Source organism: Tachypleus tridentatus, chromosome 11 (assembly GCF_004210375.1).
Source record: "Tachypleus tridentatus isolate NWPU-2018 chromosome 11, ASM421037v1, whole genome shotgun sequence".
In the NCBI taxonomy this organism is placed as follows: Eukaryota; Metazoa; Arthropoda; class Merostomata; order Xiphosura; family Limulidae; genus Tachypleus; species Tachypleus tridentatus.
In genome coordinates, this window is record NC_134835.1 from 17570108 (window position 1) to 17588287 (window position 18180).

The window sequence follows — 18180 nt, forward strand, 5'->3', positions numbered from 1 at the left end:
ACCGTACCCTTTTTGTTTACCTCCTCTATCACCAATTCTACAGGACACACCACTTATAGGAGAAAGACCATAATAAGGATCCATGCTCACCTCAACTCTAGAGAATAGACACCACCTGTAGGAGGAAGACCATAATAAGTATCCATACTCACCTCAACTATAAGGAACAGACACCACCTGTAGGAAGAAGACCCTAATAAGGATCCATGCTCACCTCAATTCTACAGAACAGGCACCACTTATAGGAGAAAGGCCATAATAAGGATCCATGCTCACCTCAACTCTAAGGAACAGACACCACCTGTAGGAGGAAGATCATAATAAGTATCCATGCTCACCTCAACTCTAAGGAACAGACACCACCACCTGTAGGAGAAAGATGATAATAAGGATCCATGCTCACCTCAACTCTAAGGAACAGACACCACCTGTAGGAGGAAGACCGTAATAAGGATCCATGCTCACCTCAACTCTAAGGAACAGACACCACCTGTAGAAGGAAGATCATAATAAGGATCCATGCTCACCTCAACTCTAAGGAACAGACACCACCTGTAGAAGGAAGATCATAATAAGTATCCATGCTCACCTCAACTCTACGAAACAGACACCACCTGTAGGAGGAAGACCATAATAAGTATCCATGCTCACCTCAACTCTAAGGAACAGACACCACCTATAGGATCCATGCTCACCTCAACTCTAAGGAGGGATCCATGCTCACCTCAACTCTAAGGAACAGTCACCACCTGTGTGTGTGTGTGTGTGTGTGTGTTTTCTTATAGCAAAACCACAGCAGGAAATCTGCTGAGCCCACCTAGGGAACTGTAGAAGGAAAGCATACTGTTATGTAATATGGATACTTGCATATATTTCAATTCTACAGGACTAACATCAGCTGTGGGAGGTGGGTTCATTAGAGATACATTACAGGTTTATACAGAGTGCATGAATCAACTCTACCATCAGACTCTGAAGGATGTTCACCAGTTGTGAGAAAAGAACATATTATTCAGACAGTAAAAACCAGTATGGAGTGTTGTCATCTCAACTGTACTGAACAGATGCAGGCTGCAGGAAGAGGACATATATTGGTACTGTATAGTGATAGCTCACCTCAATGCTACTGGTGAGGCTCAAGTTACAGAAGGTGAGTGTGAAAAGCACAAGCAATGTATATGATTTATGTGAGAGATAACCTGCATGACAATAACAGTGTCACCACCAACCCACGTCTCATTGCATTGATACTTCTTGTTTTAGCCCCAGCAGATGCATTCCTATCATCAAGAATTCTCTATAACCCACCACCACAGTGACTAGCAAGGTTCCCCCATGCTGTACTTGACAAAAGGGGAGAATCTTCTTCATAAGAAAGACACAGAAAAGGTGCCACTGGTCCTTTAGTCAGAAAAACCTTATTTTTAAAAGCCAGCAAATGGATTTTGGAAAGCAACATCAGCCACCTGGTAGGATCATATGGAACAAAAGAGGGGTCTCAAACACAGTGAGGTAACTGAAGAATAGCAACTTGTGAAAGCCAGAAACTATCAGGACATAAAACAGCCATAAAGTGTACAGAAGAAGACAAATGTGTGAAAAGGCATCATGTTCATACCTGAAGAAACTTATTCAAAGGCCAATGAAGAAGAAATGTAAGAGAATGTAAAATGTAACAAATGGAATATGAATAAAAAGAGAATAGTCTGCGAACATCCACATCCCAAGACAAACATGTCAAAGAAAGACTCAATAGACCCATCCTATAAAAGAAGAAGAAAGGTCCATGGAGAAAAGGTGGTCCCAAGATAAGGACAGACAAAGATAGAGACCTCTAAATGGAGAGATCTATGATAAAATATACAGAATATCTAAACGAGATACAGGAGCCAAACCATATCCAAAATATCCTATAGGCTACAAACAAAAAGAAAAGAGGTATGATGTACTTCTTAAATGGTCAAAGTCTGATAAAGAGGAAAAGATAAGTGCAGTGGAAGAAGGTAAAGAAACATCTACAGGAATGTTGCTGGAACAATGGTGATCATAAGGGAGATGAATGAAATCAGAAGATATTGCTGGTACAAAATGAAACTCAGTCAGGTAAATGAGTTGGATGAGGAGAATAATGAAACAGAATAATTTATAGAACAAGGAAAGAAACACATCTGCATAAAAGAAATAGAAAGAGGCCATGGACAGAGACACCAAACAATCAGGAAGGCTGAGACCAAGAATCCATCAGCAAATAATTGAGGAATAAAGGCAGAATGGCTGTGCACAGACATAATGCCAGGATTTAAGAGGTGGTGGAAGACCCAATGACAAAAGAATATGACAAGAACAAGCCACAATAACAGAAAGCTTGGTCCAACAGACAGATAAAGATCAAGCAGAGACCGTGTGTGAGGGTGGAGAGGATAGTGATGTTGGAAAGCATGAGAGTGTACAGCAAGAGAGAGAAATAGAATAATGGGTAGAGGAAGGGGGAGTCCAAATACCAAACAAACCAAGGCAGGCAAAGAAACACCAACATTAGGGCCCAAAAAGGACAGAGGTGTATTAACCTAGACCCATAAAGAATAAATGAATTTAGTAGTAGCTGTAAAGTAAGAGGTAAAAACAGGCCTGGCAGAAAATATCAACAACTATAACCAAAATAGAGGACGATAAGAAGCCCAAAGATGAAAAGTGTGACAAAAGCATCCAAGGGTGGCATGCTCAACCAAGAATAGACCCTACTGAAGACTTGGGATTGTAGAAGCGAGTTTGTTGATGGAACATGAAAGACCCAAGAGAGACAGCCATCCACCACAACTGAAGTTCCTGACAAATGATATGAATAAGCCCAGAAGTGTGTGAATAATGCCCAAAACAAAAGACCCTGAAAAAGAAAGTACAAGGATAGTTGGAACAAATACAGACCACATGAAGAATGGCCTAGTATGGGCAGAAACAGTGACATACCTGACAAAGTGAGAGAAGATCAAATACAATGGCAGAAGTATCAAAATAGGATTGGTTGGTTGGTTGATTTATTGTTTTATGGCACAAAGCAGCTAGGCTATCTGCACCAAATGTCCGTTAAAAAGGTAAAAATAAATTAAATGTAGTAAAATTCATAAAAGGAATTGAAGGTAAAACAAAACAACATTGAAAAACAGAAAAAGCATAAAACCAATGTTGACACCTAGTCTACAATGTTAAGAGAGAAAGCAGAGTAAGAAAAGTTGTAAAGGACTTTCTCTAGCATAAAGGTAATGATCATAACCCACCAGGAAGACTAACAGGTAAGTACAAGAACCAATGTCAGTCACCTGAAGTCGGCCTTACCAGTCCTGGTTCCAGGTCATGTGTCATAACAGCCATTATCAAAAGGTAAAATAATAAAAGTTTTAAAAGACATGTAGCAAAATCATAATAATAATTAGCCAAATGTCCAGTAAAAAGGTAAAAGTAAAGTAAATGAAGTAAAATACATAAAAGGAAATGAAGGTAAAAACAAAACAGCAATTCAAACATAAAATGGCATAAAACCAATGTTGACATCCAGTCTACAAAGTTGTAAAGGACTTTCTGTAGCATAATGGTAATGATCATAACCCGCCAGGAAGACTAACAGGAAAGTACAAGAACCACCACCAGTCACCTGAAATTGGTCTTTCCAGTCCTGGTTCCAGGTTATGTGTCATTATGGCCAGTATCAAAAAGTAAAATAATAAAAGTGTTAAATGACATGCAGCAAAACTGTAATAATAACTCTCCAAGATGACTAACGGGTAGTTCAAATGGATAGTTCAAACAGCAGTGTTAGTCACCTGAAGTTGGCCTTTCCAGTCCTGGTTCCGGGTTATGTGTCATTATGGCCAGTATCAAAAGTAAAATAATAAAAGTGTTAAATGACATGCAGCAAAACTGTAATAATAACTCTCCAAGATGACTAACGGGTAGTTCAAATGGATAGTTCAAACAGCAGTGTTAGTCACCTGAAGTTGGCCTTTCCAGTCCTGGTTCCAGGTTATGTGTCATTATGGCCAGTATCAAAAAGTAAAATAATAAAAGTGTTAAATGACATGCAGCAAAACTGTAATAATAACTCCAAGATGACTAACGGTAGTTCAAATGGATAGTTCAAACAGCAGTGTTAGTCACCTGAAGTTGGCCTTTCCAGTCCTGGTTCCAGGTTATGTGTCATTATGGCCAGTATCAAAAAGTAAAATAATAAAAGTGTTAAATGACATGCAGCAAAACTGTAATAATAACTCTCCAAGATGACTAATGGGTGGTTCAAATGGATAGTTCAAACAACAGCGTTAGTCACCTGAAGTTGGCCTTTCCAGTCCTGGTGTTGAGTTATTTAATGTCATGACCATTTTCCAATTTCAAATCAAACTAGAGAGAATGAGACTCTTAAAAAAGAACCACAATTAAAAAGGTGTAATGAATAAATATCAAACACTTAAATGAGGTTAAAAAGATTAATGGCCATTAAAAAACTAAAAACTTTATCAAGGTGGACAGTGTCACCATCACCAATAACACTGTCCAATGTTACAGATAAACCCTGGGAAAAAACGTGTTTAAAATAGTGCTGTTGTTGAGAGTCGTAACGATAGCAAGAAAAAAAATGTGGCTTACAGTGATTTGAGTGTTACACAAACTACACATTGGTGCATTAGTCCCAGATAAAAAAAAATGATAAGTTAAAAAACTGTGACTTATGCGTAGTCTAGTTAAAACAACTTCCTCCTTCCGAACCTTGCAGAAGCTAGACGGCCAAAGTCCAATATAGGGTTTTATTTGAAAAAGTTTGTTGTCACGTTGCTCACTCCAAGTGGACTGCCAGCTGGCACAGAACCGAGCCTTGAATACAGGACCACAGTCCATGTATGGAAGAGACACAGTGGTGACAGTACCAGAGCAAATAGATTTAGCTGCCGTGTCTGCAAGCTCGTTCCCGCAAATATCAACGTGGCCTGGTATCCAGAAAAACTGGATAGAAGTAGATGTTAATGAGAAATGGGCCAGTTGGTTTTGAATATCAGCAAGAACAGGATGTGAGCCAACGTGAAGTGATTCCAGGGCCAGTAGAGAACTAAGTGAGTCAGTATAAATAGTGCAGTTGGAGTACTGCTTAGCTTCAATATGATCCAGGGCAAGAGATATGGCATATAGTTCAGCAGTGAACACAGAAGCTGTAGAGGGGATTCTGCACACAACCACTGAACCACAACAAACCATGGCAGAGCCAACAGAGTCACCTGATTTGGAACCATCCATATAAATTGGAATGGAAAGATTGTTCGAAAGATGTTCAGTAAATAAAAGACAGTACTTCCAATCGGGAGTATCTACCTTTCTCAGATGACTTAAAGAAAGGTCACATTTGGGGACTGTAATAAGCCATGGTGGGATGGGCTGACCAGTGGATTCTGCAATGTTATCCAAGGACAGACCCAATTCATCCAATTGTGCCTGGATGCGAAGGCCAAAAGGAGCAATGGAAGATCATCTGTTCTGAAAAAGTATGATCCACCAAGGAAGGAAAACACATCCCCAGGTGGGATGCTTTGATAAGGAATGAAATTTTGAAGAATACAGTAAAGACTGTTGCAAACAGCGAAGGTGCAGAGAAGGTTCATGAGATTCTATGTGTAAGCTTTGAACAGGGGAGGTACGGAAAGCCCCAGTGCAGAGTCGAAGTCCTTGATGATGAATGGGGTCGAGCATCTTTAAGGCCGAGGGTCTGGCAGAGCCATGGACCATTGATCCATAGTTGAGTTTCGATCAAATAAGAGCACAATATATCTTTAACATAGAACATCGATCTGCTCCCCAACTGGTGGTAGAGAGGACACGAAGGAAGTTCAGTGCTCTTGTGCATTTGACCCGTAGCTGCTTTAAGTGTGGTATAAAGGTCAGCATATGGTCAAAGATAAGCCCCAAGAACTTGGTCTCAGGAACCACTGGCAGCAAAACTTCACCAATACGGAGTACAGAATCAGGATGAATACCCCATTGGCAGTAAAAGTGCATGCAAATGGTTTTAAAGAGAGAGAAATTAAAGCCATTCACCGTGGTCCACTTCAGTACACAATTGAGAGCAGTTTGTAGTTGTCGCTCAATATATCTCATGTTCAAAGACTGACACAAGAAAGTCATCGACATAGAGCCCGTTTGCAATAGTGAGAGGGAGTTGTTCAGTGATGGCATTAATCTTTATACTGAAAAGTGTGACACTCAAAACACAGCCCTGAGGGACCCCAAGTTCCTGTAGAAAAGAACGGGGAAGTGTTAAACCCACACAGACTTGGAATCTCCTGTCCATTAAAAAAAATTTTTATGAACATGGGTAAATGGGCCACGTAACCAATATATATGGAGGTCTTGCAAAATGCCATACCTCCATGTTGTGCCATAAGCCTTTTCAATGTCAAAGAATACTGATACAAGATGTTGTTGTTTGAGAAAGGCTTCTCTGATTGATGTTTCAAGTCGAATCAGGTGGTCCGTGGTGGAGTGCTGTCATCGGAACCCACACTAGGTGGGCGAGAGGAGGTTGTTTGATTCAAGGAACCAAACAAGAGGAGCATTAACCATCCTCTCTAAGGTCTTACAGAGACAGCTCATCAAAGCAAATGGGCAGTAGTTTGAAGGAATCTTGGGATCTTTCCCAGGCTTAGAGAAAGGTAAAATAATAGCCTGGCACCAGCCATCAGTAAAAACATTCTCCTGCCAGATCCGGTTAAAAACAATTAGAAGAATATCAAGAGAAGCAGGAGAGAGATGGAGCAGAGTACATCATCAGGTCCAACAGATGTACTGCCAAACCGATGAAGGGCCATTTTCAGTTCCACCAGTGTAAAGGAATGATTATAGTCAAAGAGACAGTCAGTTCAAAGGAAAGAGGTGAATGCTCTTCCCAAGTCTTGATGGCCAAGAAGGTGGAGGAACAAGCAGAAGTGCTAAATACCCGGCAAAAGCTTTTGCCTGGAGTATCGGCAATGCTCCTGACATTAACTACCTCTTGGCCATCAGAGAGTAAGATCGAGAGGGGACACAATTGTAGTGCCCACTGATCTTTTCAAACCTTGTCTCATATGACCTTGGAACTGGTGGTAGAAGATATGCTAGTTGTGAACTTAATCCAAGATTCCTTCTGGCTTTGACGTCTTACCTGCCTAGCATGTGCATGGGCCCGTTGGAAGCAATGCAGTTGGACAGTGTGGGATATCTACAGAAAGTATCCCAGGTCCATTTTTGAGCCTTCTATGCCATGTAGCAGGCAGGATTCCACCACGAATAAAGATATCATAGAAAATGTTTTGAGGTTTCAGGAATACATTGAGCAGCTGCTTGTATAATACAGTCAGTTACCGCTGCCACACAGTCGTCTATTGATGGCTGGATCAAGTTCTGTGAGAGCAGTGAAAGTGGACCAGTCTGCCTGATCCAGCTTCCACGTGGGGTCAGTGTGGCATCGACCACGGCCAGTCTCTCTAAAAAGTATAGGAAAATGATCACTGCCCAGTGGATTATTGTCAACCCTCCATGAAAAATGGAAGAATAATGAAGGGGAGCAAACTGAGAGATCAATAGCAGTAAAGGACTGACTAGGTGCGTGAAAATAAGTAGAAGAACCAGTATTGAAAAGAAAAAGTTTGTGATCAGAGAGCATATGCTCTACAGAGCAACCTCTCCTATCAATAACAGCACTTCCCCAGAGGGGATGATGTCCATTAAAGTCCCTCAGGACTACAAAGAGAGACACCAACTGTTCAACAAGAGCATCAAGGTCTGATTGATCATATGTCTCTCCAGGGGACAGGTAGAGAGACAAACAGTGATGGTATGACCCAAGGAAACACCAATGGCTACAGCCTCCAAGGATGTGTTGAGTGACAAAGACAGGGTGGGCACATGCTGATCAACCAACAGTGCCACCCCTCCATGTACTCCTCCATCACACAGCCAGCAGAAAAATACAAGTTTTTTCTGTACAGAGAAAACTGACAAAATATGACTGTATCAGCAGGTTTCAGAAATGTTTCTTGTAAGGAAAGACATACAGGATGGTAGGAAGCAATCAGTGTTTTGATGTCATCCAGACTAGAACGTAAACCTTGACAGTTCCATTGTATCAAGGTGACCATTTTTAATGACAGGTAGGTGAAGTGGCTGGAGAACCCTTCTGTTTACTACCATGTCTTTTTTCCTGACTGTCCTTATTTGGAGGAGGTCTATCAACTACCTCTATGGATCTTTCCCTGGGTCGATTGGGCAGGTCTTTGTTGTTGGAAGAGGATTCCAGTAACTGTGGACATGAACGAATGAATGTTTTGCATCTTGGGGTGGGAGAAAAAGATGTATCTGAAGAAATGCCTGTATCTGAAACCAAAGGATGTGAATCTTGGGGTTTGTTGGAATGTATGGGAGGAAAAGAGATGGATGTAGAAGTTGATTCATCAACCTATTTAACCATGGAGGTCAAAAGGCTTTTCATTTGTTTAGAAAACAGTTCTCTTGGAGGCACAGAGAGATCTGTCTGCACTCCCACTGTAGTTGTGAAATGAAGTGCAGCAGCATATGTCCGAGATGAAGTGGCAGACAGCAATTTCCGAGCTTCAAGATAACTAATGTTATGAGTCATTTTCAAATGCTGCACCTCTCTTCCTCCAACCATTTTGGGCAAGAACAAAAGTAGGAAGGGTGAGAACCATTGCAGTTGACACAATCTAGGCCCGTTTCACATTCATAGGCATCATGATCCTTGCCACCACAACGAGCATGTCAGGGGACCATGACATGATGTCTTTGAGTGGCCGAACCTCTGACACTGGAAACATCGGAGAGGGTTTCGAACATACAGCCATACCCTGCAATTTAGATAAACTGCCTTGATGGTGGCAGGTGCACGTGGTGATGTAAATGTCAAAATGAGGATATTTGTCAACAGTGTAATTCCATCTTTGCGAGTGGAGATATGCCTCACTGCAGAAACTCCTTGAGTGGAGAAACCGGCAAGAATCTCTGACTTGAGAATGTTCTTCAAATCCCTCTCAACAATAACTCCTCATGATGAATTCAAAGTAGCATGAGCAGTAACCTCAATAGGTACATCCCCAATTATCTTTGAATTCCAGAGGAGTTCACATTGTTGGGATGTGGATGTTTCAACCAATATGTCTCCAGATCAAAGCTTCTTTATTGACTTTGGAGAGCCAGCAAGTCCCTCTAATCCCTTCTGAATAAAAAAGGGGGGCATTTGCCCGAAATGTTTTTCTGAAAGAGAATGTAATATAAGAAAATGAGGTATGTGTGTTACAGATGTTGAAAATTGCTGATCAGAATCTTCAAGACATGGTCATTTACCTATTGACTGTTTTTTCACTATTTTATTTAAATTTGTCGTAGGAGGATCCACAGGAAAAAAGGAAAGTTTTGGTACCCACTGACCCCATCCACCATGGAGCCCTACGAGGGGACGCACTACAATGTCATGCAAAGAAACTGCAGCAATGCCAGGCTTTCGTGAGCACTATACCCAAACACCAGCATCAGACACAATGTCCACAACACCCATTGAGAATTTCCAACACTGGTACTTGGTTGACTCCAGCCCAAGTGGACCAGCCGACTGACCCAAGGGGGGCCACCCAAAGGCCACCCATCTACAGGAATTCAAGGCCAAAGTCGTGTATTAGGGTTGGACCCCTCAACCACCAGGATCCTCTCCTCCCCTTCACGGGTTGCCACGCACAGCAAAAACGAGTGGACATTTAGATCCCAGAGGAGGTAACAAGAAAGAACAGAACCTTCCCTGGGAGGTCCCCTCACCACGTACAGGAATCCACACCGAAGGGATCAAAATAGGGAGAGATATAATTAAACAGGCAGTGTGAGAAACAAAGAATTAGTTGAACACATTTCAGGCATTGTGACAAGCACTTCAAGTGAGGCTCACAAAAGAAGCCAAAGCACTCCAAGGGAACCAACAGTGGATCCACAAGATCCACTGTAGGAGATACATGAGAGCATGCCCCAAAGGGATGAGTGTTCTTAGAGAAGGCAGTCTTTAAAAGTGAAATAAGCCTCTCATGAGAAGTAGAAAAGCTGGTGATCAGATATGCCATAGAGAAATGAAGATGATAGACTTGGTTGAGGGAAAAAGAGGGGAAAAAATGGCTCAAAATACCAATCACTAAGTGAGTACAAAAAAAGAGTTAAGATCCAAGTCCCCTGACTCCATCTCAGTTGCCATTAGAAAAGAAGGAAAGTCACAGAAGGGAAAGTATCTGTAAAATGGCTGTTCAATATAAATAGTCAATGAAAAAGAACATTAGCTCTGGGTGATGAATAAGCAAGCAAAAACCCTCATGAAACCAACAAATATTAGAAGAGTCAACACTGAGTCAAAAGGAAAAAAAAAGACACAAAAATGGTGGCTAGAACAGAAAAAATAATAAGATACACTAAGAAAGATGTAGAGGAAAATGTCCAACACATGGACCATGGTCAATCAAAGACTCAGTGAAAGAGGCCTTAGATGGGGTTGTAGGGAGGAAAATAATTGGAAAGAGAAATAAGCAGAAGATGATTAAGGAAATAGATCAAGGTGTATAAATTAAAATCAATGAATGGCAAAAATGAGATCAATTGCAGAAGGAAAAGATGGATGTCCAAGAACTGATATTCACTGACAAGAAAAACAATGAATGAGATTGCAGAAAGTGAGAGGAAAACAAAACGAAAGAGGAATCTGGAACAGGAAGGTTAGCAGAAGAGAAACCGGAATAAAGAACAAAGTAGAGAATGAAAAACAAAACAAAGCCATGGAATATCAGTTGAGGTAACCAGGAAAAAAGAAAAATGAATTAAGCAAAGAAATTGAGCCAGGGTAATAATATATAAAAAGAGAAAAGAGTAAAATGGTGTAATCCAATCCAGAGAGTCCCAGCTGCAGGGAAACAAAGTATGGAAGGCTAGAACAAATGAAATTGCATAAGTCAAACAAAGAAGAGATGTCTATAGGACTATCTAAAGACAGATGAAGTGCCTTATGACAGAGAGGAAGAAAGAGAGTACAGGAAGGTAAGTGAAAAAGACAAAAACACTAAATTATGGAAAGGGAAAGTAAAACAAAGAGTAAGGGGCACAAACCCCAAACTAGACAAATGGACACAATGAAATGGAATAAAGTAATGAAAAATAAAAATGTCTAGAAGCAATATAAACAGAGTCATTAAAGAGGAGACAAGAACTTGGGCATGAGAAAGGAAATATTGGAAAAATGAAACAGTATTAAAGTAACAAGCAAGGAGAAAAAATAGTGAACATTTACAAAAAGGAAATGACAAAAATAAGAAGGAACACAAGCAACCTATAAGGAAAGGAACATACACGAGAATGAAATCCAGATTCACAAATGGTAAAGAACTGTTTAAATCCAAATGAAGGTTAAGTGATCATTCCAATAGATCATTCCTAACCGAGGAGAAAAAAATATGTCCTACAGGACAACAGTAGAAGGTCAAGGAAATATGGTAATCTACAAAACTTTGAACAATGGCTGCAACAATCCCAACAGCTAGCAAGCCTTCTAATACCATAATAGACTGTGGCCTAAATGTGAATCATGTAACACCCTCATGACTAAATATAAATCATCATCATTCAGGAATTCATAACAAAAAATTAAAACTTTTGAAACAAAAAATAAACCTTCATTACAGATGTAAATTTTATCTCAATAAACTGAATAAAGACATGAAATTTAAACTTCCCCACAGTACAATACCATGCCAAGAAAAAGAATGAAGATTCATGAGTGCAAATGCATAGGTGAAGTTAAAGAGCATAAAAGTGTGTTGCTCTATTACTGGTGGAAGAATTTTGTCATGTGATGATGCCAATATTCAGTGTTACATATGAAATTGAGTGAGAGCTGTCTCAAGGCGATCAACCTGCAAATCTCTTTGGCAGTGAACGTTGGTAAATGAAACCACATCCCTTTGGCAAACATGCTGAGGAATATAGTTCATCTGTGTGTGTAGGTAAGTTATTATCTTGGAATTTGATAAAATCATCCTTCAAAAAATAGTCTAAAATGTTACTTGATAAACTAATACATAAAAAGAAACATTTTTCAAAAAGATAAACAAATTAAATTAACAGATGGCAATGTTATCTGTCTAAAGAAAACCAGTTGAGGGTTTACTTAAGATATATTAAAATTTTCTAAACCACGTTTTCAAGAGAATCAGTAAAGTTGATGACAAAACAAGTTTATGTGAACGTATATATATATATATGTTGTTGTATTCTCTTCACTTTATGCTAATTTTATTAACAAAGTATTGGTTAAATTGTTTAATAGCTACATTTATTTTTATTACTTTCAATTTAATTAATTTATGTCTTAAAGCTAACCTAAATCTCATAAACTGACCAAACCATATGAAATGTTACTGACAATTAGCTCACCCTACTGAAGAATCAGTGCATTTCAATCACTGTAAGAAAGTCATATTAATTAGCAGTGTTAACCACTGAATTAGTTTTCAGACCAAAATGTTTGTATTCAAAACTATTAGAAACATCTAATCCCCAGTAAGTAGTACAGTAATACAAGTTAATTAAAAATTAACTAAACGGTACTGTGAGTAAAACTTGTATACAAAATAATTTAATAATGATTTATTTCTGTGTTCAAGTTTTCTTGAAGTTAAATCAATAATCTGTTGTTTTCTCAGTGCACGTATCACTAGCAATAATATTTCATATGAAATGGTCACATACATGAAGATACAAGTAAAATCATCTCTGTATTATAATGTAGTTTGTGCTATACATTGAAAATTCCTTTTATCACATTCATTAATATGAATAACATCATTAATTTAATGGAAAATATCAAAAATAAATGATGCAATGATAAGCTGGATGATTTACGGAACTACTGCTAACCTGGGGATTTAGTTCAAAAAGAAATTAGGAAATCAAAAAGGTCAAAAGAGAAATGCTGGCTGACAAAGCTTAAGTTAATGGCAAATGTGTTAAAGGTAAGCTAACATCATAATGGAGATTGATCCCCTAACAAAAACTAATGGCAAGGTTTCTCTTTACATAAAATATGAAATGGCTGAGATTTTATTATGTTCTGTTTTTACAAAAGAAGATGTGGATATTTGTCCTCCTAATGTAATTAGACTGAAGATCAAAATAGAAAACAAAAGTACTAAAGGCAGACAAGGGTTCCCCCAAGGTTCTAAAAGAGGTCAGAGATCAGATATGCAAGCCTTTCTCATTCTAATTTTGTCACTAGCAAGTACCCAGTTGCCAAAAAACTGGAAATTTCTAATAATTCTCCTATTTTTAAAAAGATAAAATTTTCCTTGAAAATTATAGGCCAGTTAGTCTTATGTCACTTATGAAGAAATTTAGTGTTGTAAATAAAATGTTGAACTTATTTAGTGAAATATTGAAAAAGAGAGACAACACTGAAACACTTAAGATAAATCTTTCAATACCAATATTTTAATTCATTTTCATGGTTTTTATTTAAGGTGCCACACAAGCAATTAGCTAAGAAAATCACATACGTAGGGGTTAGAGAAAGACCAATTGATTGGGCTGTAGGATGGCTGGATTTGATGATGAACAAGGTTGTTATAAATAGTCTAGTGAGTTCAACTGAACTTCTGTTAGAAGTAGTGTGTCTCAGAGGTCAATGTTTCAACTGTTGGTGTTTCTTATTAAAATTAATGTTACTGATAAAATAATAATTAGGAAATTAAAAATGTAATTAAGCTTTTAGGTATTTTCAGCCATAATGTGAACTAAATATACTGCAGAATGACTTTGATCAAGTTATACATTCAATAAGTTCACAGCTAACAACCTTCATTTACAGTGAGTACAAGGTGACGCATTTTGCTTAAACTTTGTATCACATGTTCAACACAAGTGGAAACTTGCTTAATTTCATGACTGAAGAAAGGATTTAACTATTGCTAGAAAAGCAAAGAATATTTGAGGGCTATTCACAGACTTCAGAGTACAGGTCAAATGAAGAAAATATCTTTCTAAAGCAATTGCCAGTTAGGCCTCACTGTACATGTACAGTTTTGTTTCCTTATCAAAGAAAAAATACTAACATATTTGAAAAGTAAAATAGCTCCTAGGAATTTGTATCTTATGGATACAAAATAAGTTATCTTATTTTCTCTTACGGAATGTTAGCAATGGCCTTACCAACTTATACAAGATTACTTAGGGAACTACCCCGACTTCTTTGTGTTGAATTTTGAAGAAAATACAATGATTGAACACAAGTTTAAATCTTGGAAGAGAAAGACAAAATTTCAGTTAACAATTTTAATTTTTCTAATAGGATGAGTTGCATTCATAGGTGGTGGAGGCTGTTAACTTATAAAATTAAGAGAGACAGAGGAGACTGACAGTATTCTAAAAAATAACAAGTTTAACATTTAATTTTTTCATATGCAGGAAAAGTCTTGAAGGACCAAATGGTATTTATATAAGCTGTGTTTGAATGTGATATAATAATTATTTTATTAATCATTAATACTAAAATTGTATGGTATAAAACAAGTAAGGGGAAAGTATGTCAAGAAAACTAGAGAAAAACACTGTATAGAACAGAACAATAGAGTTCCTTTAATAATTGGAACATTGTATATTGCTTCCTCTTGTATTTACACATCTATAGATAAATATCTGAATATAGAATAAAGTTGCATTTTTTATGTGTCTTATAAATACCAAGTGATAAATACAAAAGAGTACTACATTTTATGTTTATTAATAAATGTTCAATTTGCTAGCCAGTAACATTGAATCCATAAGTGTTTCGAAGTTAATGACCCATAACCTTAACATGTTCAATAATAAATAAAAGAGCTAATACTTTTGTCTGATTGTTTTCCAAAGTCACTATGGGACATGATTTATTCATCACCTGGTATACTGACCAATACAAATATTAGGGTCATATCCTTAGCTATTTGTCTGCTAGTTATCAAAACACACAAAACTATGAACTAAAAAGCTTTCCTTCCACAATGATGAAAGACCCAATACCTAATTGGTGTTGATCCATTTCAAGCAATATTATACAATAAAAACTTGTATAAGGTTGTAACAAAACTTTAAAACATCTTCAAGTACAATAATCACCTTCCACAATATATGGCGAGTCTCGTACTGGTTGGCCGTCATATTTTATGTTTATCTCAACTGCAGAGCACTGATGATAGAGTTTGTATCTTGCTATGTAATGTCCATTCTTTCGATCAAATAACTGTGTCCAGATACGACAGTTTTGTTTATAGCCAGTGATGTGAACTTCAAGCTTTCCAGATGGAGATCCTGTAAAACTGGTTTAAAAGGTTATTCATTATATTCTAATGCTATAAAAAAACAACATAAATAAACATTTTTAATCATTATTAACAACTGAGTTTAAAAAAAACATCATAATTCCAAATTTTTTAGAAAAACAAACTTACTTTTCACCACTGATGTCAACAGCTTGAATAAAAAAGTATCGAACTGGCATATTAAAATTTTTTTGAAGTCCTGGACCATAAACAAGACTCTTTTCATGACTAAACTTCATCGGTAAAGTCTTGACATTTTGATCCAAGTTCTGAGGACAGGCACATTTCAGATTTAGAAATGTTGAAAGTAGTACTAATAAAAGTCTTGATCCAACAGTAGATGAAATAAAATCCAAGACAAACGTGCTTTTTCTCATGTTTCTTTTGACAAAAATGTTGCCTTTATTTTCTGTAAATCAAAAGGCTGATTAAAATTACAATGCTGAAACAATACATGTGTTAAATTACTGAAGTAATTACTCCTTATTTTAACTTTTATGTTACAACAACTATTCATGTACATATTTGATTGTTGTTTTAAATAAAATATCTGTTTTATTAGAGAAAAAAAATAATTTTTGATTGATTAATTATAAAACAAAGGACCAAAATAAAGTAACATTAGTAATTATATGGTTAAGGACTTACATCACATAAATATTCATTAGTAAAATAAGTTCAAATAGCATTATTCCTCATAAATATTTATTTACAACTGTTGTGCAAACATGGTGTCAGTAAAAAAATAAATTCAAAGACCAATCAATAAACCAGCGAGTATAAATTATCAGTCAGACACCACTTATAGAAAACTCTTTCATACAGACATAAAAAAACTTATATTAAAACATTATAGTTCAACCACAATGTTAATAACTAAAGGATGAAATGAAAACAGTTTACAAACACTGCTCTTAATGAAGATAATTGCACCAAAATAATGTTGTATTTTATATTTCTTTATGGTTACATTTACATATCTTTTACTTTTTTATAGTTGGATTATTGTGTAACTACTTATACCAATACTAATTACACAATCCAGTAAAATTTAAGTTATAACTGAGAACTTTCTTAGTCCTCACAACAACTTTAACCTTGTTTTTGTCTGTTGCTAGTGAGAGTTAATACAATTTTAGGCTGTTAACTACAGAAATAATGAATACAAGTTTAAACAGGTTATAAAACTTTCAAAAGTTCCCCAGTATCTCAGCTATAAGTCTGTACACTTTTAACACTAAAAAAAAAAAATGGGTTTTGATTCCTATTGGAAGCAGAAACCAGATTGTGTAATTCTGCCCATAACAACACAGAAACAAGTTATAAATTTACTGTATACATCATTGGTTAGGCCACATTTGGAGTACTGTGTTCAGTCTTGGGTGCCTGAGGGCTTGGAAAAGTTTCTGAGGAAGGAAACATGATAATAAAAGCATTGGAAAATTTGTCATACAAAAACAGGTTGAGCTGTTTTAGAATGATAGTACTGGGGTTTATAAATATAACAGTAGAAACTAACTTCAATTTAAATAGCTTTAATTTTCTAATTCACAGCAGGGTTGTTGGTTCTTGGAATGTGTTCCCTTTAGATGTGGCAAATTTAGTTTATGTATAAGAGAAGGCTTGATAAATGTTTGAATGACAAAGACTGGATTTGACTGTTTTACTTTTCAAAGTTTTGTGGGTGGAGCCTAGGTCACAATTAGATGGACTAAAAGGTCTCTTGTCCTTAATTTATATGTATTTATGTACATATAAATTAACATATATAAACACATAGATTGTCTTACGTAGTGGGCAAACTGGGCTATTACCCAGAGCCCCACACATGGAAGATTCCCTGATGCTATGTCTTTTAATCTACTTTGATATTTTCTAATCATTATGGAACCCCATTAACTGAATTCTGCCCAGGTCTCCAAAATACCTAAGACCACTCCTGTAAAGTAATACTAATAGTGTAATTTTACACATACTTAAACAGATCAATGATGTAAGTTGTGCATGAAAGTGGAACCTCACTGATGTGGAGCTTTATGAATGAAAAATGCAAATATATATACATTTACACTCACATTAAAGCTCCCTTGCTAACAGCTTTAATTTACCCTTCCTTCCTGTATAAATAAATTTTAATAAATAAAATTACAAAAAACAACATCCCCAGAGTTCAACCATTAACTTAAGTTTATCCAAGTTTGGTCTTTTCGAATCCAATTTCTATTCATAAGTCCTCCAAGTCCAGTACAAAACAATAACAACACAATAATGAATAAGTAAACAAATTTTCACACAGTATTTATAGACACACACTGTTATCTTTTTACAGCTAAATATGTCGTTTTAATTCCTCATTTTTAGTCTTCGCAAGAGCTCGCCAAGTCAAAATCAAAATAATTTTAATCTTACAACCACTATGGTTCCTACAGACCGGTATAACTTCAATGGTCGTAAACGTAATCGTTTTCCTGTTGGTCCTATCAGTATCACAATTCAGTTCAACAAAATTCGTATCCGATATTAAAATTAATAGCAAATAAACATTTTAAAAATACAAAAACTACCTGTTGATGAGAAAAAACTTTTCTAAAACCATTAAAATTGTAAAAACTCTAGTCTTCTTTCTTGATTTGTTAAGTAGTTTCATCTCGTAACATATCTACTTAATAAACACATATAAATTTTTCAGTACTTTAACTCTTATGTTAAATATGCACATAAATCACAAAACCTTCCTTTTTTCAGGTTATGGAAAACATGAAGCAGCAAAAGTGATGTT

At 36.7% G+C, this 18180-nt stretch overlaps 1 protein-coding gene across 4 annotated transcripts in view; it reads right to left on the reverse strand.

Annotated features, from left to right (window-relative positions):
- Nucleotides 1–18180, reverse strand: part of LOC143231719 (protein O-glucosyltransferase 2-like) — a 54922-nt gene extending 36742 nt beyond the window's left edge. The window contains exons 1-3 of one of the 4 annotated variants that reach the window (XM_076466327.1): nt 17966–18180; nt 15531–15810; nt 15199–15398 (exon numbers count right to left, since the gene is read on the reverse strand). In XM_076466327.1, the coding sequence (XP_076322442.1) occupies nt 15199–15398; nt 15531–15778 (448 nt within the window). In that variant the 5' untranslated portion in view covers nt 15779–15810; nt 17966–18180. Of the gene's footprint in view, nt 1–15198; nt 15399–15530; nt 15811–17714; nt 17855–17965 lie in introns of those variants that run through there. The other 3 variants (XM_076466330.1, XM_076466329.1, XM_076466328.1) reach the window with 3 other exon arrangements.